At 46.1% G+C, this 21,778-nt stretch overlaps 2 protein-coding genes across 6 annotated transcripts in view; one reads left to right on the top strand and one right to left on the bottom strand.

Moving 5' to 3' along the window:
- kcnab2a (potassium voltage-gated channel subfamily A regulatory beta subunit 2a) overlaps positions 1-9,152 on the top strand; it is a gene marked incomplete at its 5' end in the record, with an annotated part of 158,829 nt that extends 149,677 nt beyond the window's left edge. For all 5 annotated transcript variants that reach the window (XM_084316035.1, XM_084316037.1, XM_084316036.1 and 2 more), the window contains 3 exons: positions 2,521-2,641; positions 5,704-5,792; positions 8,240-9,152. In XM_084316035.1, the coding sequence (XP_084172161.1) occupies positions 2,521-2,641; positions 5,704-5,792; positions 8,240-8,329 (300 nt within the window). In that variant the 3' untranslated portion in view covers positions 8,330-9,152. The remainder of the gene's footprint in view (positions 1-2,520; positions 2,642-5,703; positions 5,793-8,239) is intronic.
- Positions 9,153-11,902: 2,750 nt separating this feature from the next.
- The window catches only part of megf6b (multiple EGF-like-domains 6b), a 129,187-nt gene continuing 119,311 nt past the window's right edge, over positions 11,903-21,778 (bottom strand). Inside the window, 5 exon segments of the mRNA XM_084316030.1 lie at positions 11,903-13,817; positions 14,077-14,205; positions 14,992-15,120; positions 15,530-15,658; positions 16,149-16,277. Coding sequence (XP_084172156.1) covers positions 13,753-13,817; positions 14,077-14,205; positions 14,992-15,120; positions 15,530-15,658; positions 16,149-16,277 — 581 coding nt within the window. The 3' untranslated portion in view covers positions 11,903-13,752.

Below are 21,778 nucleotides of genomic sequence, written 5' to 3'. Positions count from 1 at the left end.
AATCTAGCGCTGATTTCAGATTGATCGTTGATCCAAGTGAGGAATGGCACGCCTTATGCAATAAAACGCTGTTTAGCGGCGTTTCCTAGGATTACACAGAATTACTCTAAAACTATACTCATATTCACCGCGGTATAAAACGGGAATGTATTGATGAAAAAATTATCTGTTTCTTGCATCTTGACCGAAAGAAACTCAATGACAATCGACTATATTATTAGATCCATAGCTATAATATTTAATATAGTTTTAGCACTGCAAACACCGGCATGTACCCCCATTCATTTCAGTGCTGGCACACACGGCCATACGCCCACAGCGACCTCTGGCGCCCAATGTGTTAAAGGTCACTGGGTGAGCGATACCATCAGGACACTGTAGACTCTCCCCCAAGTGTCACTCTCCCCAAAGAGCAACAGAGCTCCGCCTCCTGGCCAGAGAACGCATCACAGATGTTTTTAAGGTGTAATGCAAAAGTTAATTAGTGAGTCGTGTAACTGCAGTCATTACTTTTCCCAAGACATAACAAGTAAAGTAATGTGTTACTGTTAAGAGAAGTAATGTGTAATATATTACTTTTTTGAGCAATGACCCCAACACTGTACACATACACACGTAGAGACACACACACACACTGTAAAATAACTTACAACCCCTCTTGATTCCATACATATAGAGTATCTTACTTAAAGTGTAATCATGTAGTGAACCAAAACATTATTATGGTATATAATATGTAAATTTCTTACCCACTAAACATATGGCAGCAAAATGACCAGTACTTATTCAATGTCCTGTATTCTGCGTTATTCAATGCCCTGTACTCAGCATTATTCAATGCTCTGTACTCAACATAATTCAATGCCATGTACGCAATGTTATTCAATGCCCTGTACACAATGTTTTTCAATGCCCTGTACTCCGCATTATTCAATGCCCTGTACTCAGCGGTATTCAATGCCCTGTACTCTGCGTTATTCAATACCCTGTACTCCGCACTATTCAATACTTAACTTTAAACCATTGCAGCCTTAGCACACACACAAACACAGCCTTCACATAATTGATCAACATCAAATGGCTCCAACACACGGCCCATTATTTGCTACAATGTATCTCATCTGTTATGTTGGTTGTTGTTGGGAGTGGCATGCTGTATAGCTGTAGACTGGGTGTCCGTGACTGTATGTACTAATAATACCTTGTAGAGCCATGACTGTATGTAGTAATACCTTGTAGACCCGCGACTGTATGTAGGAATACCTTGTAGACCTGTGACTGTACAGTATGTAGTAATACCTTGTAGACCTGCGACTGTACAGTATGTAGTAATACCTTGTAGACCTGCGACTGTATGTAGTAATACCTTGTAGACCCGCGACTGTATGTAGTAATACCTTGTAGACCCGCGACTGTATGTAGTAATACCTTGTAGACCCGCGACTGTATGTAGTAATACCTTGTAGACCCGCGACTGTATGTAGTAATACCTTGTAGACCCGCGACTGTATGTAGTAATACCTCGTACAGTATGTAGTAATACCTTGTAGACCCGTGACTGTATGTAGTAATACCTCGTACAGTATGTAGTGATACCTTGTAGACCCGTGACTGTATGTAGTAATACCTCGTACAGTTTGTAGTAATACCTTGTAGACCTGTGACTGTATGTAGTAATACCTTATAGACCTGTGACTGTATGTAGGAATACCTTATAGACCCGTGACTGTATGTAGTAATACCTTATAGACCTGTGACTGTATGTAGTAATACCTTATAGACCCGTGACTGTATGTAGGAATACCTTATAGACCTGTGACTATGTAGAAATACCTTATAGACCTGTGACTGTATGTAGGAATACCTTATAGACCTGTGACTGTACAGTATGTAGTAATACCTTGTACAGTATGTAATAATACCTTGTAGACCTGTGACAGTATGTAGTAATACCTCGTACAGTATGTAGTAATACCTCGTAGACCCGTGACTGTATGTAGTAATACCTTGTAGAGCCAACTCTTTCCTGGTTCATGAAGCCATCTTATTGTTGTACAGTAGTTCCTTCTTTCTAAGCACTCCAGTGGAATGTGACATCCGTTGTACAGTACAGTCTTGCTTGTGGATGTTTGTGGTATCTTTTGAGTACAAGTATGTCGTGTGTATATATAACTCTATATAACTAACCTTCTTTGACCTGATGTGTCAGTATTGGAGTAATGCAATAATGCTAAATCCTTGATTCTCACTGTTTAGTTTGTATATTTACAGTATGTATTTATTCAAAAGAAGTCTCATCGCAGACTTCCAGAATCTTTTTGAAGAGTGCATTCCTATGCCGTGTAACTGGGAAAGCGAGAGTGCTCCACCTCTCCTCTCCTCTCTCAGCGCTGCCCGGGAAGCGCTAAGCAGACGAGAGTCACGTGTTTAAAAACGGGGCCCCGCTGACACGGGGAGCCGCGCCAGGACGGCGGTGTGAGCGGGGCGGTGTTTTTGAGCAGGTGTGGTGTCTCTCGACAGGGCTACCAGTGGTTGAAGGACAAGATCTTGAGCGAGGAGGGTCGTCGTCAGCAGGCCAAGTTGAAAGAGCTGCAGGCCATTGCGGAGCGGCTGGGCTGCACTCTGCCCCAGCTCGCCATCGGTACGCTGATGCTCTCTGCTGCTCTCTCTCTTTCTGTCTGTCTGTCCGTCCCTCTGCCTCTCTCGCTCGAAACCCCCCCTCCCCTCCCCCCACTCTCGCTCACGATGGGCCCAAGTCGCCTGTGTGTGTGTGTGTGTGTGTGTGTGTGTGTGTGTGTGTGTGTGTGTGTGTGTGTGTGTGTGTGTGTGTGTGTGTGTGTGTGTGTGTGTGTGTGTGTGTGTGTGTGTGTGTGTGTGTGTGTGTGTGTGTGTGTGTGTGTGTGTGTGTGTGTGTGTGTGAGTTTGGGTGATACCGTGTTTGGGGTTTTTGTAAGTGTGTTGGTTAGCGTGTCATTTTGTAATGAACTAATTAAAGGAACACACCAGCATTATGACAAATGCGCTTACCGTCTTCTCCAGAGTCAGACAATAAGATGGATACCAATTTCCAATTCCAATTTTCTCTCTGTGCATTCAGTCTAAAGCTATCCAGCTGGAAGCTAGCCTAGTTTAGCACAAATTAATGGAAGCGGATACGGACCACTAGCCTAGCTTAGCTTAAAACTCCGGGAGGGGTGTCTTTTGCTTCCATTCATCACCAGAGGAAACTGGTATCTATCTTCTCGCCTGACTCCGGAGAAGACGCTAAGCACATTTCCCATAATGTCAGCGTGTTCCTTCTTGAAGGAGAGAAGTAACAAATCTCAGTGTAGTTAAGTCCATTAAGATTCTCCATATCAGACAGTCCAGTACATCACGGTGTGTGCACTAAAGATGTGCTCTAAAAGGAGAATTCCCTTTCCCCCCACATCAGCAGTAAAAATGCAATCCCAGGCATAAATCCAGATATTGATTCAGAGCGGTGGAGGAGAGCAGGAGTGTCCGCGCCACGAGACACCCCGCTCCCGGGAGAGCTGTTAAAGCGTCAAGGCGTGAGGGAAGCCCGGCGTAAATCTGGGAACCCCGCTCCTCCCGCCGCACGTCGGGGCCGATTTCTCACCCTGTGCGGTAATGCACTGTCATAGATTTAGTTGCACGGCCCATTTGCAGCCGGCTGCTCTCGTCTCTCTCTCTCTCTCTCTCCCCCCGATCACCATGAGTCCCTACGGAGCTGCTGCTGCACGCGGCGGCGCCGGCTGATCTACGGCCACAGAGCAGCGCTCCGTCACCTCTGCGGTTGCAAATTGAATAAAAGCTAAAGATGAAATACCAGCGCCGTGCCTCGGGCGTGAGCCCTGACGCGTGGGTTATTCTGGAGCAAGCAGGTAGATTTAGGGTTTAGCTTGGAGGAGTTAATGCATTTTCATAGGCCTCGCTGGTGTATCAACAGTAATATGAGATAGTTGGCTTCCGTTGAAGCCGTCTTGGTGACCTGAGGGAACTTCTGCTCGCGTGTGTCTTGACTGTCTGTCAGCGTTAATGTTTCAAGTTAGTACCTCAAAGTGTCAATCAGGGTCATTCCTACAGTTTACCACAATGACTCCTGGATACCAGTAATAATGTACATCCATCTCTACGTGCTGACCTGCTTATTCTGTATCTGACACAGAATTGCAACATCATACAGTTATTTGTTTGGGTATGTAGGGGATATAGAGAAGGTACAGTATGTTTATTGGGTATGTAGGGGATATAGAGAAGGTACAGTATGTTTATTGGGTATGTAGGGGATATAGAGAAGGTACAGTATGTTTATTGGGTATGTAGGGGATATAGAGAAGGTACAGTATGTTTATTTGGTATGTAGGGGATATAGAGAAGGTACAGTATGTTTATTGGGTATGTAGGGGATATAGAGAAGGTACAGTATGTTTATTGGGTATGTAGGGGGATATAGAGAAGGTACAGTATGTTTATTGGGTATGTAGGGGGATATAGAGAAGGTACAGTATGTTTATTGGGTATGTAGGGGGATATAGAGAAGGTACAGTATGTTTATTTGGTATGTAGGGGATATAGAGAAGGTACAGTATGTTTATTGGGTATGTAGGGGATATAGAGAAGGTACAGTATGTTTATTGGGTATGTAGGGGATATAGAGAAGGTACAGTATGTTTATTGGGTATGTAGGGGATATAGAGAAGGTACAGTATGTTTATTGGGTATGTAGGGGGATATAGAGAAGGTACAGTAGTAGGGGATATAGAGATGGTATGTTTATTTGGTATGTAGAGGGATATATAGAAGGTACAGTATGTGTATTGGGTATGTAGGGGGATATATATAAGGTACAGTATGTTTTTTGGTATGTAGGAGGATATAGAGAAGGTATGTGGGTATTTAGGGGGATATAGAGATGGTACAGTATGTTTATTGTAGTGTATCGGCATGCTTGTATTTGGGTGTCTGTCTGTGTGAAACTTGTTTTCATATCACGGCTGTGGTCAGGAGGTACAGTAGCCTACGTTGTGGTGAGTGTGTGTTTGAGGGGGTGGGCTGTGAGGTAGTGTGTGTTTGAGGGGGTGGGCTGTGAGGTAGTGTGTGTTTGAGGGGGTGGGCTGTGAGGTAGTGTGTGTTTGAGGGGGTGGGCTGTGAGGTAGTGTGTGTTTGAGGGGGTGGGCTGTGAGGTAGTGTGTGTTGAGAGATACTGTTGGAAGGATGTTGTGCTCTAGGTGTGTGATTTGAGTTTGAAGTGAGGATGGTGTGTGTGTGTGTGTGTGTGGGGGGGGGGGGGGGGGTGTTGAGGTGTTGTGTGTGTGTTGATGTGTGGTGGTGGGAATGTGTGTGTGTTTTTTTGTGGTGGTGGGGGTGTGTTGATGTGTCTGTTGATGTGTGTTGATGCGTGTATGTTGATGTGTGGTGGTGTGTGTGTTGATGCGTGTGTGTGGTGGTGATACAGTATGTGTGTGTGTTTTGTGGTGGTGTGTGTGTTGATTGATTGATTGATTGATTGATTGATTGAACATTTTATTAACAGATTGCAGAATGGGTACAATACAGCTCAATACACACAATTGTTAAGGGGATGCTTATGTGGGGATGGGGATGTTGGTGTGTGTGTGGTGTGTTTGTTGTGTGGTGGTGTATGTGTGTGTTGATGTGTGGTGGTGTGTGTGTCATTGTTCTTCTACCACTGTCCTACAGCATGGTGTCTACGGAATGAGGGCGTGAGCTCCGTCCTGTTAGGAGCCTCCAGCACCGACCAGCTGATGGAGAATATAGGAGCAATACAGGTGAGAAGCCCATGACTTGGCCAGTCGCTGCTGTGTATGTATGTGTTTTTGCCTACGTCTGTGTGTGTGTGTGTGTGTGTGTGTGTGTGTGTGTGTGTGTGTGTGTGTGTGTGTGTGCGTGCTTGTATTCACGGTTGAATGGCACATTGACACCCCCGTTGGCTCATTGCCGATTTAGTTTAAGAAAAATGTCACCTGACCTCTCCCCTCGGTCCGCCTTCACGCCTAACCGATCCATAATGGAATAGGATCTGAGTCCTGGGTAAACGCAGGGCCTCTTGTTCCATGCGTGTGCGCTTCACCGCGCGAGTTAATAAGGTCAGCAGAGAGAGTATCGGAGGGATTCAGGCGAGCTCGGGGCCACCGCCGCCGCCTCCTGATAAGAAGCGTTCATTTAACAGGATTTTCAGAGCGATGGGAGCCGACGGTCACGTGGCGGTGGAGCCCGCGGTCAATTGGTTCCCCATTCGGTCTCCGTTCTCCAGTGACTCCATATCTGTACGTGTGTGTGTGTGTGTGTCTGTACGTGTGTTTGCGTGCGTGCGTGCATGCACATGCATAACAGTATATTTATGCACTCTATATGTGCGTCTAATCTCCCTCAGCGCATTTGATATTTAATTTCCGAAATGTTACGCTCGCGTTACCAGAGGGCGCTCTGCACTATTCCTATCATCATGATACTGTTAATGGTACTCTGATAGATAGGCGTTGTCATGGTGATGATCAGAACCACTCCCAGGCTATACTATTATTTTTATATGGAGATTGCTCTCTCTCTCTCTCTCCTACAGCAAACATTACGAGCGGGTTACATCTTGGGTTTATATTAGATGAACATATGACTTTTGAGGAGGGTATCAAAGTCCCACTCGGCAGGCAGCAGTCAATCAGATGAACGTTTGTAAGACTCTTGGAATGTTGTATCTTTGCTAAGCTATAAGACTCCTGTGTTTGCCCAGTACTAGCCCATGCCTCTGGTATATTTTTATGGTATATGCTTTTTGAGGAGCATGTTAATTGTACCGCAATACAGACTAGAGCAATAAGAAGCTTTTTAGGTGTAGCTACACAAACCTGTTCCAACACTTCTTGCCACAACAGGAGACATAGGCTGGGAACCCTGTGTCACCTCACCAGGCATAAAGGACATGTGATAAGGTTGTGGAGTAGACTGGTCTGAAGAGGAGCTGTGGCTGTGTAAATAAACTGAGTATAAGGAGCTACAGCGTGCGGACCTTCCTCTATATTTCATTAAATAAACTGAGTATAAGGAGCTACAGCGTGCAGACCTTCCTCTATATTTCATTAAATAAACTGAGTATAAGGAGCTACAGCGTGCGGACCTTCCTCTATATTTCATTAAATAAACTGAGTATAAGGAGCTACAGCATGCGGACCTTCCTCTATATTTCATTAAATAAACTGAGTATAAGGAGCTACAGCTTCCTCTATATTTCACTGCAGTCTTCTATTGGGCCAGCGCCTGCCTTGAAGGTAATTGGATGTGCGCAACCACTATATATCGTTTGTAGTACATATTGACATATTGTAGTAGTAAATTATGTCTGAGGATACAAAACAGATATTTAATTGGAGTGTTACCCATAACTGTCCTTGGTAATGGAGATATCTGGACTTAGTTATATATTTAGAAATACACTATATTGTAATTATGTTAATTAAGAGTCAGTTGCGTTCTAATTTTGCGGCTAGTCATATTCTGACTAGGCCCACACTCAGAACCCCAGGGATCAAAGGTCAGTGTGTTCTCAGCTGAGGTCTGGTACCATTGGCAATAGAAATGTAGATTCAATGCAATCCCCGAAGAGGACGGGTTATGTATGTTATGTGATTTAAATCTAATTGAAAATGAAATCCACTTTTTATTTTACTGCCAATAATGATATGATGTGTTTAGTAATCATGCATCTGTTGATCTGATTTCTCTTGATGACGGACAAAGACTTGAGCATTAGCTCAATAAATATGAATATATGAATATATATTATATATATATAATAAAGCATGGAATAAGAGGACATTTGGATTGTCAACTGAAATATTTATGATTTAATATTCTGTACACAGTAAGGGGTGCAATGTGTATATACTGTGTATGTGTACAGATATATGATGCATATGTATTTGATTTATGTGTGTAAATAGTGTGTTTAAGTCCATATGGGCTGGGCTCTGGCTCTGAGAAAGGCATATGACACTTAATTAAATAAAAAGCAATCAATCAATATCATGTATTTGACCTCTCATGGAAGTAATGCGTGACTCTGATATCTCTCCCTCTCTCTGATCTCTCTCTCTCCCTCCCTCTCTGATCTCTCTCTCTCCCTCTCTGATTTCTCTCTCTCCCTCTCTGATCTCTCTCTCCCTCTCTCTGATCTCTCTCTCTCCCTCTCTCTGATCTCTCTCTTATCTCTCTTCCATAGGTTCTTCCAAAGCTGTCATCCTCCATCACTCATGAGGTGGACAGCATCCTGGGGAACAAGCCGTACAGTAAAAAGGATTACCGCTCCTAACGTGCAGTGTGACCACGCCCCCTCCCCTGGCCACGCCCCCCAGCCCCGCCCCCCACTCCCACCCTCTGCCTGACCCTCTGTCTGCTTGAGCTTATAACTGAACGAGAACCTGGCCGCATGAGTCTGGCCATACCTCGGCCACACCACTCCCCCCCCCCCCCCCCCCCCCTCCCCCAGGCCAACCCCCCCCCCTCCCCCCCAGGGCACCTCGTTCACAGTTACAGGGGTAGAAGATAAGATATAGTAAGAGAAAAAACGGGGGTCTGAATAATCAAAACGTCACAAGGGGATTGTGTTTAGGGAATATGCGTTCATAGATAAAAATCAGTTATACATTTGATTCAGCTGAAACGTATTTCAAAACGGGAGAAATTTAAAAAAAATAAACTCTTGCTTGGCAGCCAGATTTTCATTTTCTTCCTTTTTTTTGAATTATTATTATTATTATTTTTTTCTTCTAAAAACCTGAATGCATACAAATGGAAAATAATTGGGGTGTATACTGTATGGATATTACGAGAGTGACTTTGTTGCACATGTACCATAGCCACAACATCATGTTCCACCCTTACGTTTTTTGAGTTCTGTTTTAATACAAGACCAGTGTTCGCGTCACGTCAGCGGCTGCTCTGATCAGACAGCTGTTGCTCTGTGTCGTCTCCATGAATCAGTGTGCGAGGCTCCTCGTGGGCTTTACACACTCAGCACTTTAGTAGTTATCGTCGGTACATGGGGCGGTGGAGAGAGAAGGGGTATCACTGTCTCGTTCCTTTTTGCCTCTTAACTGCCCCGTCCGGTGAACTATCCTCACCGGCTAGTTGGTTAGGTTAATTCGTTTTTTGGGGTGGGGGGGGGGGGGCAAACTGTCCGCCATTGTAGAGACTAATTCATCCCTGAGAGTGGGACCTATAGGTTGCATCAGATGGGATGGAGTGTCCTTATTCACTGTGCTTATACCCGCTGGCTGGTCTCTCGCTACATAGGCTTAGCTTGCTAGAAGTGGTCACGCCGGTCAGCGCCGTCCACCTCTCAGCGGGGGGTCCCTCGTCGGTCAGGCGGCGTTCGGGCAGGCGCTTCTTTTTGCCTTATTTACATTTGCGTTGAACTGTGGACCGCGTGGGCTGTTGCCTCAGAGATGGCCCGTCCCACCTGGCCCAAAGGAACACTGGCTGGTTGACGTACATACCGCCTGTCCCTCTCCCGACACGAGTGAGGACGGGTGTGTTTGTGTGTGCGCATGCACGTGTGTGGTGATGGGTCAGACGGGTGTGTGTGTGCGTGCACGTGTGTGGTGATAGGTCAGACGGGTGTGTGTGCACGTGTGGTGATAGGTCAGACGGGTGTGTTCACTGTGTTTGTGTGTGTGCGCGTGCACATGTGTGGTGATAGGTCAAACAGGTGTGTTTGTGTGTGTGCGCGTGCACGTGTGTGGTGACAGGTCAGACGGGTGTGTGTGTGTGCGTGCACGTGTGTGGTGATGGGTCAGTGTCGGCAGCTCAGGGAACAGAACAGGTGTTTTCTTCTTCAGGTGAGACGCGCGCTCGGCATGCGTTGACCTCCGCGTGGTCAGGAGGTGTGGTGTTTTATTCATCACATGGTGTCTCTTTTCTTTCTCTCATGTGTGGATATACTGGTGAGGACCAGGGACACGTCACTCGCGGCTCGAGCCAAAGATATCGTGTACATCTCCTGACACCACGCCCCAAAGTGTGTCCACTCTCACTCCTCGCAAGAGTATATCGAAATATACCATAGATCATCGTTAAAGCATGTAGTATTCAGCTCGTTATCCATGGGGTGGACTTTGTTCCACGTATATCTTTCACTTGACCACGCTGTTATTGCGCTTAATACAATTATGTCCTCCATATACGATATGCATAGTGTAAACTCTTTGCTTTAGGGTCAGTATATCGGCATTCATTCTTTCTCTGGGCGCTCATACTGTGACAAAAGCACAAGTGGATAGCATGAGATATACGTCCTCCGCATGGACCCTCTTCATCCAAACCTACCTTACTATGGGACGAGCAGGGCAATGCTACTCACGTTAACTAACACACACACACATAAATAGGGATTCTTTACGGCTGAAACGCTTCATTCTTAGCTGAAAAACGACGGTAGTTGTACAGTACTGTGGTGTCTTGAGGAACGGTGAGGATGTGAGCGAGACGTTGGGATGCTCTTTCAGGCAAAGTGTGTGTGGTGGTGGGAGGGGTGTATCATAGAGAATCAAAGTGAACATTGCTGTGTGGGGGTTTGGGTGTGAATAAGGTTCAGTACACGCTCCATTACTCCTTCCGCTCAGAACTTTCTAGGTGATTTTTAACAACGGCAAAAGTAATTTGTGTCATTGGCGTTAGAAGCTGTGTGTGTGTATTGGGGTGGGGGTGGGGTTTAAGTGATCCCTCGTTTTTAACCCGTTGTATTAGTTGATCTATGTTAACATTTTCTTTGCCGTGTCTGGTATGTCTTGAGTGAATTCAAGTGGCATTTTTTTAAGCCAATGTCGTTTCTTCTCAGACGACGACGGGGGAAATAACTTTATTTAGTAAAAGAGCGTTTAGTTCATTAGTCTGTGATGAGTTCCTGTGTCTTAATATTTTCATCAGCGAGGAAAGGAGAGAAATAATTATAAACATAAAAGAAAGTCGGGAGCAAAACCCTTGGGACACTTTGATGGTGTTTCCTGTGGGTTTGGTCGTACGATGGGCTCCGTTTCTCACAATGCACAATGCTCAGCGGTCCTCACTGACCACCCAGTGTGAAGCGCCACCCTCTTGAGCTACGCCGCTAAAGGTGCGCTGTAGACATGGGTGGGAGCGCTCTGGAGCTTCACTGAGAGGCTACAGCATGACACGGTTATCCGGCGCACCTCACCTGCCTACAAGGGACATTATGGGAAATTCATGCTTCAGCAAGGGGTCCTAGTGTAGGAATAGCTACTGTATTCTTCACATATTAGCAGTCTGTGATTTATACATAAGGATCAGACCTACAGATGGATACCGCTTATCTCACGGAAGGCCCTGGGTTATACAGAGAATATATTTTTTATGTTTGAGCCTTTTAAATGTAGTAAGAGTCGAAAAAGAAAAGCTGTTATTTTTTTCTCACCATGCTGCATTCTCCTCTGTTAATACTGTATCAATGTAAAGACAAAATAAGCAATTTATTTGTATTGTTGTGTACTGCATTGTGAGGAATGCTCTGAATTGACCCATCTCAAGCCCCGCCCTCTTTTCTTGATCCTCCAACCACAATGTCTGCTGTGATTGGAGGATCAAGAAAAGAGGGCGGGCTCGAGACGGGTCAGTCGAATGCAACAGTGGACTACGTTCACTCTTGTGAAGACGCCCCAGTGAGAGCCGGACACTTCCTGTTCTGTACATAGTTTGACCTTCTGTATATATTTCTGGTTGTGATCACCTCTGCCTTTTTTTTGTCTTTTTATTTCTATTTTCATTTGCAGGCATTGCTAACTGCACTGTGCTTGAATCTTAATTTAAAACATGTACAGCTTCAATCTTTAATGAAAATGAGATGACAATGAAAAAAAACTAAAATAAGAATGGTAAATAACCCTTTGGTGTGTTGGTGTCTTTATTGGTATTGTTCATTCAGCACCTCATAGGCTCTGAGATGGCAGGACACTACACTAGTTTAAGTTGTCACCTCATAGGCTCTGAGATGGCAGGACACTACACTAGTTTAAGTTGTCACCTCATAGGCTCTGAGATGGCAGGACACTACACTGGTTTAAGTTGTCACCTCATAGGCTCTGAGATGGCAGGACACTACACTAGTTTAAGTTGTCACCTCATAGGCTCTGAGATGGCAGGACACTACACTGGTTTAAGTTGTCACCTCATAGGCTCTGAGATGGCAGGACACTACACTGGTTTGAGTTGTCACCTCATAGGCTCTGAGATGGCAGGACACTACACTGGTTTGAGTTGTCACCTCATAGGCTCTGAGACGGCAGGACACCACACTGGTTTGAGTTGTTGGACAGACTAGGAAAACCTCTTACTCCAGTGGACAAGGAAGTATACTTTTTTCTTTTTAAAACATCAACAACATACAAATTGTATCAAATATAAATATGGAGAAGCACTTGATACACAAAACAAATCCTTAAGAAACTATATCTTGTCCACTGTGTAGTGGATGGTTTTTCTTTTTCTTTTCCAGATTCATGTGCAATCATTAAGTCATAAGACACTATTCTAGCATAATGGTGTCAGCTGTCTCATTAAAACTCATGCGCTGTACTGTACATCTACAGTGAAGCACAATAACACCATTCGTTTTATAACCTCTTTACCTTCATAGAGAATAAAATGGCAAATATTATCTTCATGGCACTGGCAAAGTGATAGGTTAATAAGAGTTGCATAGCTAGGCTGCTCTGGTGAGGTTGTGGTATCATATCCAGCAATACCACCAAGGTCCTTACATATTGGTATACAAGAACATTTTTACACAACCTGCAAATGACACTTTTTCATAGGCGGTGGACAAAATATAAAACACGAAATACATAAAGTACAGTATTAAAAACTGCCCTACAAAAGGCAAACGGCAGTAACCGCGCTAGTAATGGAACTCGAGAAGAAATGCTTTAAAGTCCTCCGCCTGTCCCGCCAAATGTATTGTTCATACACAAGTAAATGATCAGGGGACGGGATGAACTTTAACCCTTTCACTACCACACTACAGAAGGTTAACCCTTTCACTACCACACTACAGACGGTAACCGTCTGTAGTGTGGTAGTGAAAGGGTTAACCTTCTGTAGTGGGGTAGTGAAAGGATTAACACTTTGCCATGGCAGTGAAAGGGTTAACCTGTATTGTCGCAGTGAAAGGGTTAACCATTTGGTAGTGTGGTAGTGAAAGGGTTAAAGTAATTTCTCTCTGCATCACCACCTGTGCGGTCACTGCTGTTGGCCTTTGTAAGGCAGAAAAGCATCTCAAGTACAGTACAGTGAAACTCTTGAAATGGAGAAGGAGCGTCGGGCTTTGTGCAACTCTGTCCCCAGATCAGTTTTCTTTTCCTTAAGCGCGTCCTGAAGAAGCTCCCTTTTGACCAGTGGAGGAGGCGGTCCCACTGACGAGTCCGGCTGAGGCACAGCTCAGATGGAGTTGCACTGAATTTGCTCAGTTCAAAAGCACACTTAGGACACACACACACAAACGCACGCAAAAGCATCCTCCATCCTGTGGAACAACATGGAACTGCATGTCTCCTCGTCAAGAGAGTCTCTATCTCCATGTCGGATCTTGACTAGGTGCTCCAGCCTCCTGTCCCAGAGGTGGTGAAACGTTCAAACCCCCTTCATTCACTCCAGTCACTTCAGTAAAACGCTGATCTGTCTCAGTTTGTTGGGAGTCCCACTAGGGGGGGGGCGGGGGGGGCGCTATAAGGCGTTTCCCCGGTGTGCGTCTTCCGTCCTGCTCTGGAGGGGGAGGCGTGGCGGCCCACCTGAGGAGACAAGGAGGACGGCGTCAGGCCAGCTCAGCAAACACACCGCAGGACACGCTCGGTAAAACAACGCCTCGGCCACTCCTGTAGGGACCGGAGCGTCGCCACTAAAACCACCTATTTCCTCTTTGACAAGTCGCCATAAAACACGCCAGCTCCAGTCAAACTTGACTGTGAATAAAATGATGAGCCACTGTGAGCGTCTTACACGGTAGAGACGAGGATAGTGCGTTTCAGTGAGTAAATCGTGCTTCATTACCTTCCTGGCATGCAAGTCCGATCCAGCTGTTGAAGCAGGTACAGCGTCCGTTCCGACGGTCGCACTGGCCTCCGTTCTCACACACGCAGGTCTCCCTGCAGTCCGGTCCGTAGCGGTTGGCTTTACAGTCTGGCACCATAAGATGGACAATAAACACAAAGTTGAAGGCATTGCTTTGGTTTGTGGCTGATTTATTTACATTTGTAAGGTTTGCAAACATTTGGAATAAAACCAGAGAACAAAACAGTTCTGTACTTAAAGGTTATGATGGCCATAGATAGTTCTACAATTCTTATTTTTCAAAGTCAAACTATTCAAGAAACTCTAGGAATATACCCTCACTTTAAATGGTCAAATGAATGCCGGATGGTATTTTTTAATTAGTGCTGTCAATCGATAAAAAAAAAATTTAACTAATTAATCTCGCAATTCTCTGTAATTAATCTAGATTAAAAATAGTATTTCTTCTTAAAACCGAAGCTTGTAACAGATATTTACTTGAGTAAAATCATGGAATTAATGTAAAATCAACACAAAGAAAGTATATTTAGATTCAAAGACTATTTTAATAGCTTTCTTTGAATACAGTTTCTCTCCTGTGAAATACAAATGTTCAACAAAACCATCAACATTGACTCATCTAGACCTCTTTCTTATATACGCGGGACTGCGGCGCTAAGATTGAAGATTTTTCACTCCATAGATTAATTAGATAAATTTATTTTAATGCTTTAAATAATTTAAATTAATCTCCAAAGTTAAAGCATTAATTTTGACAGCCCTACTTTTAATACAACTATCAAAACTATACACCTCCTAGTAAGTGATTGGCATACGACTCTAAAACTTGACAGGTGAGGGAGCAAACTGCAGCATTTTGAAGGACAGGAAGTCCAGTCTTCCCAGAGGACTTACCAATATCACACCTGGCTCCGGTCTTCCCAGAGGAACACAGACACCTGCCCCTGACGGGGTCGCAGGGAGTGTCCGCCTCACAGTCGCACACCTCAGCACAGCCCTGGCCGTACGTGCCCTGCTCACACTCTGTCAGCAGGATCACATAACGGCATGTGAAGAGCAGTCAGGCGTTTTCCCCAAGGACACACGTGATATCATGTATGCATAGCACTAATAATAACCACTGTAAAACTAATAATAGTAATAATAATGACAATTATTATTATTGCTGCTACTATTATAGGTGTTTTCCGTAAACAGATTGTGGGGGCAGATGAGCACTGTGACCTCACACAACAGGATCAAGGACACACAACATCATGGATGTGAAGTGCTTTACACAAAGAGCATTTCCTATGAGCTACCGCTAGGGGGCAGAGTGGGTTACTGGATGAGTGAGTGAGTGAATGAGTGAGAGTGACATTGGCAGATGCGCTTTATAACCAGAACCCCCAATAAACCACAGTGGATTAGGGGCCATGGGAGTTTGACTGACCTCTGTGACAGCGGTTACCATGGTAACCAGGAGGGCAGACACACTGGCCTGACGCAGGGTGACAGGAAGCTCCGTTCATACAGTCACACTGGTGTTGACACAGCAGGCCATGGAGACCAGCGGGACAGGCTGAGGACAGGGACATCTTGACATTTAATATACACACCTCTGACTGAAAATAAAGGCACAGTCTGTAATCCAAATATTAATAAAAGGGCAGCCTCACCGCCAAATTTCAAAACATAGGATTGGAGACATGATATTATTCCTATGGATTGATCAGACTAGAGTTTATTCCTGGCGTAATCAGTGTAAATTACATGACAACATGTTGAAAACTAATGTTTAGTTGTCGTCTAGTCACACCCAATATTTTCACTTATGGTTGGTTGAGAAAGATACACAATGCTTATCTTTCAAAACAACTCAAAACTCTTTAATTGTGAATATGAGTATACTTTATATTTACTGCATATGATTGTGTCAGGTCAGGATCCGTATATGGGGCCTTTGAGAACACATTCAGTTCATCAGACACTTCCAAAGCGATGCATGCGGTGGAACACAACGGACATTGCTTGTTGTTTGTGGCCCTCTGCGTTACAGTGTCTGTTCTTACCATGTTCACACACGTGTCCGTAGCAGCCGGGCCCACACTGGCAGGCCCCTGTCACCCTGTCACACGTGGAGTTGTTCCGGCAGTCACACTGGAGCTGGCAGGCAGCGCCAAACATCCCCGCTGGACATTCTGACATACAGAGCAGCACAATAACAGAGACACACAGTCACAATCAATCTAAAGACCCCCCCCCCCTTGGAAGTTAACAGAACCTACAGTTTGGACGTGCAGTTTAGTATATAAGTATTCTGTATTAACCGTCTTGAGACCCACATACTGTACTTCATTTTTAGAAGGGGGGTCACTTGAGAATTGATAAACATGGTTGAAAATCCCTCCAATATCCCATTAAGACACCAAGACCCTGAGGAACACAGTAGAATAGTTCATGCTGTGATTTTGTATCAAAAGCCTTTTACATTTGGAGATTTCTGTAAGAATTGCATTTTTCAGCGATTGGATGACGAGCACTTCTGTTTTGGAAATTGCTCAGAAACTCCCCCTTATTGGCAATAAATCTAGTCTCTAGTTTGTGTTTGTAAAGTTGAATGAGTCTGTGATTATCCTAGACTAGAGGTTACAATATTCCATTGTATACAGTGAGGTAAAGTAAAAAAATTATAAAAAATTGAAATACAAATTTACTACAAAAAATCACTACAATGAAATGGCTACTATCTGGACAAACATCATCACACTGAATTGATGGGCTCATCAACAAGTGTATCAGCTTTCCAGTCATAGCCAATTTATACAATTCCAAGACTGTAGGGTCCCCAGTATGCAGAAATATTCAAATACACCATTTTTAGAAAAGGCTAAAATAACACATTAATAATGCAAGCAAAAGACTGCATGGGATTAGCATAAAGTGGGCGTGTCTGTAAAGGAGAGACCTGTGGCTACTGGCTAACCCGTAGAACCCATTCACATATCTTGAGGTTAAAGGTCAAGGGGCCCTATTGGAAATGACCACAGCAGTTTTTCCCTTGCAAAATTTGGAGCATTATTTACATTAACATGGTTGGTATATGTTGTGAAGGGCCAGATTAAACCGAATATATATATTTATTTATATATATATATTTAATTGTATTTGTATATTCTCTAATATTCCCTGATATCCCTTGTATATTCCTTGTACAATATGCATTGAATATCCATTCTAGCCTACTGAACATCCCATAATAGTCTCCATTCTACTATTGGTCGAGACCTTGGTGCCAGGCTGCCATACCCCTCAGACCCAGTTCAAACGTACCGCTCGACATGTACGAACAAGTCCTAGTTCCGCGTAGGAATTTGGCTACCGCACCACTAATGGGACTATTTGTTCATAGTGCGTATATATACTGCGCTACTAAAGTAGGACTTTCTTTTCAGTCCAGTTTCTTACCCTCCAATAGAGTCACAGACGTAAAGCCTCCCCGCGATGCCACGTGTGGGAGTAAGGCCAAGTTCGGCCTACCATCGGTATTGAGACATCGTGTATATTAATATTTGAATAGTCATATTTGGCACTATATTGTCGAGTTGGACGTAGTCTATTAAGCTAATAATAGTCTGTTAATATATAGTGCTTCGTGCGGTGAGAATACTACCGTAGTCAGTACCCCATCGTTTCGGGCAGAGAACTGGCTGCTTACCCAGGGTGGTTGACCCTATGTGAAGCTGCACCCGAGGAGCCCCAGAGCCGACGAGCGAATGGACCTGTATACCGGATTATTCTACCGACGACAGCCCGCCTTCCCAGGCACGGATTATGCTTTGGATACTTTGATTATTCTATGGATAAAGACCCCCGACACTACCGTGTGTTGGAACCCCCCCCCTGGAGAGGACACAAGGTGAGGAGACGCTCTGCAAGACGAGGTCTCTCCACATCTCTCCCCCGTGGACCGGAGAGAGCCGGCCCACAAAGAGTCCACCTGCTTTCATCTGTGGTCCAAGGATCGCCGGCGCATTGAACGGCACTACAGTGGGTTCACCTGGGATACCCTTGGCCGGACGAGGCAGCTGGATTCTACCCCCCCCCCCCCCCTCCTACTCCTGTCGGCTTACAAGCGACCGGATTAACCCCCTCTAGTGTATCCAGCCTATAATCATTAAAGTATCATTGCTGTTATTCCTTAACTATTCCAGGTCGTATATTTACCACCTTCGCCTTCAGAGATTGGACATTATCTATTGATATACCGACGAATACTCCTTGCCATAAAAGTGCATACTATTTCAATTCATAAATGTAATTAAGTGATTAAGTGCTTATTCTACACACCATCGCTGTGTAGGAAATAAAGACCTGTTTCTAATTCGTACATTTGTGTTGGATCCGTTTCATCTACGTGAGAGTGTTCATGATAATATATTTATGCCGTGTACTGGGTGGCCGAATATTAAGTACAAAGGTAGTGGTAGTAAGTATCATATCTAGTAATACAGTCAGGGAATTGTACCCCTCAGTTACAATTGGTCCTTCGAGCCGGATGGTAATTAGTGTAATATTAATATAGTGTTATTAATATTGAAATGGCCTATGATGAACACTCCACGAAACGATCCTCCTAACCAACGCCCGCAGCGCGAACGACGGCTCCCTCAGTACTTAGAGGCTTACGCTGTCAGTCAACAACCTAGTCTTCTACTAACAGTAAACGCGGTAAAACTAGAAAGTAAAAGTATGTCTAACCCCAACGCCCAGACTACCCCGACCATAGAGGCCCCTACGGGCTCTAATGTAACTGACCAAGTTCACGGTGGAGACCAGTGGGAACCAGACATGACTTCACACCCCGCCAGTACTGAAGAAGTAGTCCCCGATGAGTCCCGGGAGGAATACAACGCTACCGAGAGAGAACTCGGCACGGAAGAAGACGGGGAGAGCACCGTGGAGATAGAGCTCCAAGGCTCCGCAAGGAGTACCCCGAGGGAAGGCTCCCCTATACAACCGCCTTCTCCCAGCTAGGCAGAGAGGACCCTACAGCAGGCATTCCTCGTCAGCCTGAAAGCCTCTACTGAACGCGATAGACTCCAGGGTGAACGCGATCGATTGCAGCTACAGCAACGGAGCGAAGAAGAGCACATACGCCTGGAAATAAGACGCATTCAGATGGAAGAGAATGTGGCCCGAGACCGAGCAGACAGCCAGCGAGCAGCTGCTGGTGCTCTACGGGACGCAGAGCGCGACCGACAGCAAGCGCAACTAATAGAACAGCTGATCAGACGGACAACACCCTCTCCCTCCGCCAGAGGCTCCAGGAACTCGTCTAGACACACCTCCAGGGCGGCATCCCCTAGCCGAGTAAACAACCCTGAACTTGACCAACAGACGAGGTCTATACCCCCCACAGACCACCTCCCCCCACCGGTCCAAGCGAGACCTAGCAACCGGGAAGGAGCAGCATATCCTGTGGAGAGGCTAAACCAGAGACTACAAGCACTGGATGACCTAACTGAAGACGAAGAGGAAGAGGAGGAGAACCGCGCCCGAAGACAGCACAGTACTCTACCGGACCAGGAGGTCCGGTACAGCCCAGGCTATACTCCCGCGGAGCTGCGCTACAGACCCCCGACTCTATACACGGGTGAGCACGACGCACGACCCGCACCGAGGAACAGCACCTGGACAAGCGGGCCATGGTACACTGCCGGTACCAGCCCATACCAAGGAGCGGGAGGAGACTCGCTTAGGAGGCCTCCCCCCCAACGCTCGCCGATGTATCCACAGTCAGCGTCATACATTGGCACGCCTATGGTACCCGACTTCACCCAAGAGAACCGGGCCCAGTATACAGAACTCCGCATGTGTCTGGAGACCATGTTGGTGGATGTATTGGATGAACGCCACAAATACGCCATCCTACTGCAGCACTTAAAGGTGCCCCGCGCACATAATATAGCGCTCGCCTACGCGACTTCCACCACCCCATACACAGCAGCGCTGGTAGCATTGGACCAGAGGTATGGGCGCATATGGGATTACGTGATCCAGGAGATCCGACACATCGACCGCTTACCCCCAGCAATAGACAATCGAGCACTGGACGACCTGTCCATCAGAGTGCAGTCCCTGGTAGGGATGTTGGGAGCGCAAAGAGAGAAGGGGAAGTATGAACTTTACGCCAACTCAAATGTGGAAAGGATCCTGGAGAAGCTGCCGCCCGCTCGTCAGGAGCGCTTTAGGCGGCAGAGGGACCACAGAGACCCGAATGGCCCCGAACCGAACCTCCTCGATCTAGCAGACTTCCTGGCGAGAGAAGTCAGCAGCCTACGGCTAGATACATTCGGACGGAGCACCCCTGGCTCCAGAGAAGGAACCAGACGACTAAATGATGGAAGAAGATCGGTGACTGTGATGCACCAATCGGAGTCAGTACCGAGCAGCAGGAGCCACAGTACCCCCTCCAGAACGGAGAAGTGGAAGATAGTGTGCCCCTACTGTGAGAAAGAACACTGGCTAGCGCAATGTGACTCCTTCCCCAAGCTGAACGCGGAGGAAGCAGGTCAATGGATAAAGTCCAACAAGCGCTGTTTTCGCTGTGCGCGCTCACACATGGCAGCCGAATGCCGCTTAAAGAAAAGGTGCACCAAGTGCGATGGAGCCCATCTGGACATACTTCACGACAGTAACAGACGGCGCCCTTCACCTGCACCATCCAGCCGCAAAGCGAGCGTCATGTACATCGATCCCGCCAGCAGCAGTGGAGCCCGAGTACTCCTAAAAGTAGTGCGTGTGACACTAAGCCACCAGAATAAAGTCCTGGACACTTACGCCGTCCTCGATGACGGGTCAGAGAAGACCCTGCTGCTCGCCTCCGCTGCGGCCCAGCTAGGGCTGCGGGGAAGCGAAACCCAAATGACAATTCGGACAATAAGACGAGATTTGAAGACGATAAAGGGCGAGAATGTCTCATTCTCTATCGCAGCAAGCGGCCAGCCTGAGCGACGGTACCAGATTGCAGACGCTTTCACCAGCCAAGAAATAGGACTGTCGCGGTACACATACCCCGTCGCCAAGCTGATGGAGCAATATGCACATCTGCGCAAGTTACCGATCCCGCTCATAGACAATGCTATGCCGACCCTGTTGATAGGCTCCGACCATGCAGACCTCATTGTCCCGATAGACCGGGTTCATACCGGACCCCGAGGCTGTCCTGCAGCAGTCGAGACCCGTTTGGGATGGACTCTCCAAGGCCCGCTCGCCAAATCTCTCAACCGAAGTACAGCCACTAGATGTCTCCACTCCCGAGTCACAGAGGGAGAAACCGCACTCCTGCAACACGTAGAGCGGCTATGGAGCTTGGAACAAATGCCCTTTAAGAATGGAAAGAAAGACATTCGCTCTAAAGATGACATTTACGCCATTCACCTCCTCGAGACAGGGACCAAGAGAGTCCCGGTCAACGGCGTGTTGAGATACGCCACGCCACTCCTGCGGCGAGAAGGAATGCCTACTTTCCACGCCAAGACAGACGCCATAGAACGGTACCTGCTGAACACGGAGCGGCGCTTAGCCAAGAACCCCGCCCAAGAGAGTGTATACCGCGCTGAGATTGAGAAGCTCATCACAGCGGGACACGTCACAAAGATGGACATTAAAGAGGCTGACCAGACCACTGAATCGTGGT

This window comes from Notolepis coatsorum (assembly GCF_963971535.1).
Source record: "Notolepis coatsorum genome assembly, chromosome: 6".
Lineage (NCBI taxonomy): Eukaryota > Metazoa > Chordata > Actinopteri > Aulopiformes > Paralepididae > Notolepis > Notolepis coatsorum.
Note: the sequence above shows the minus strand (reverse complement) of the source record. Positions and strands in the feature narration are given on the sequence as shown.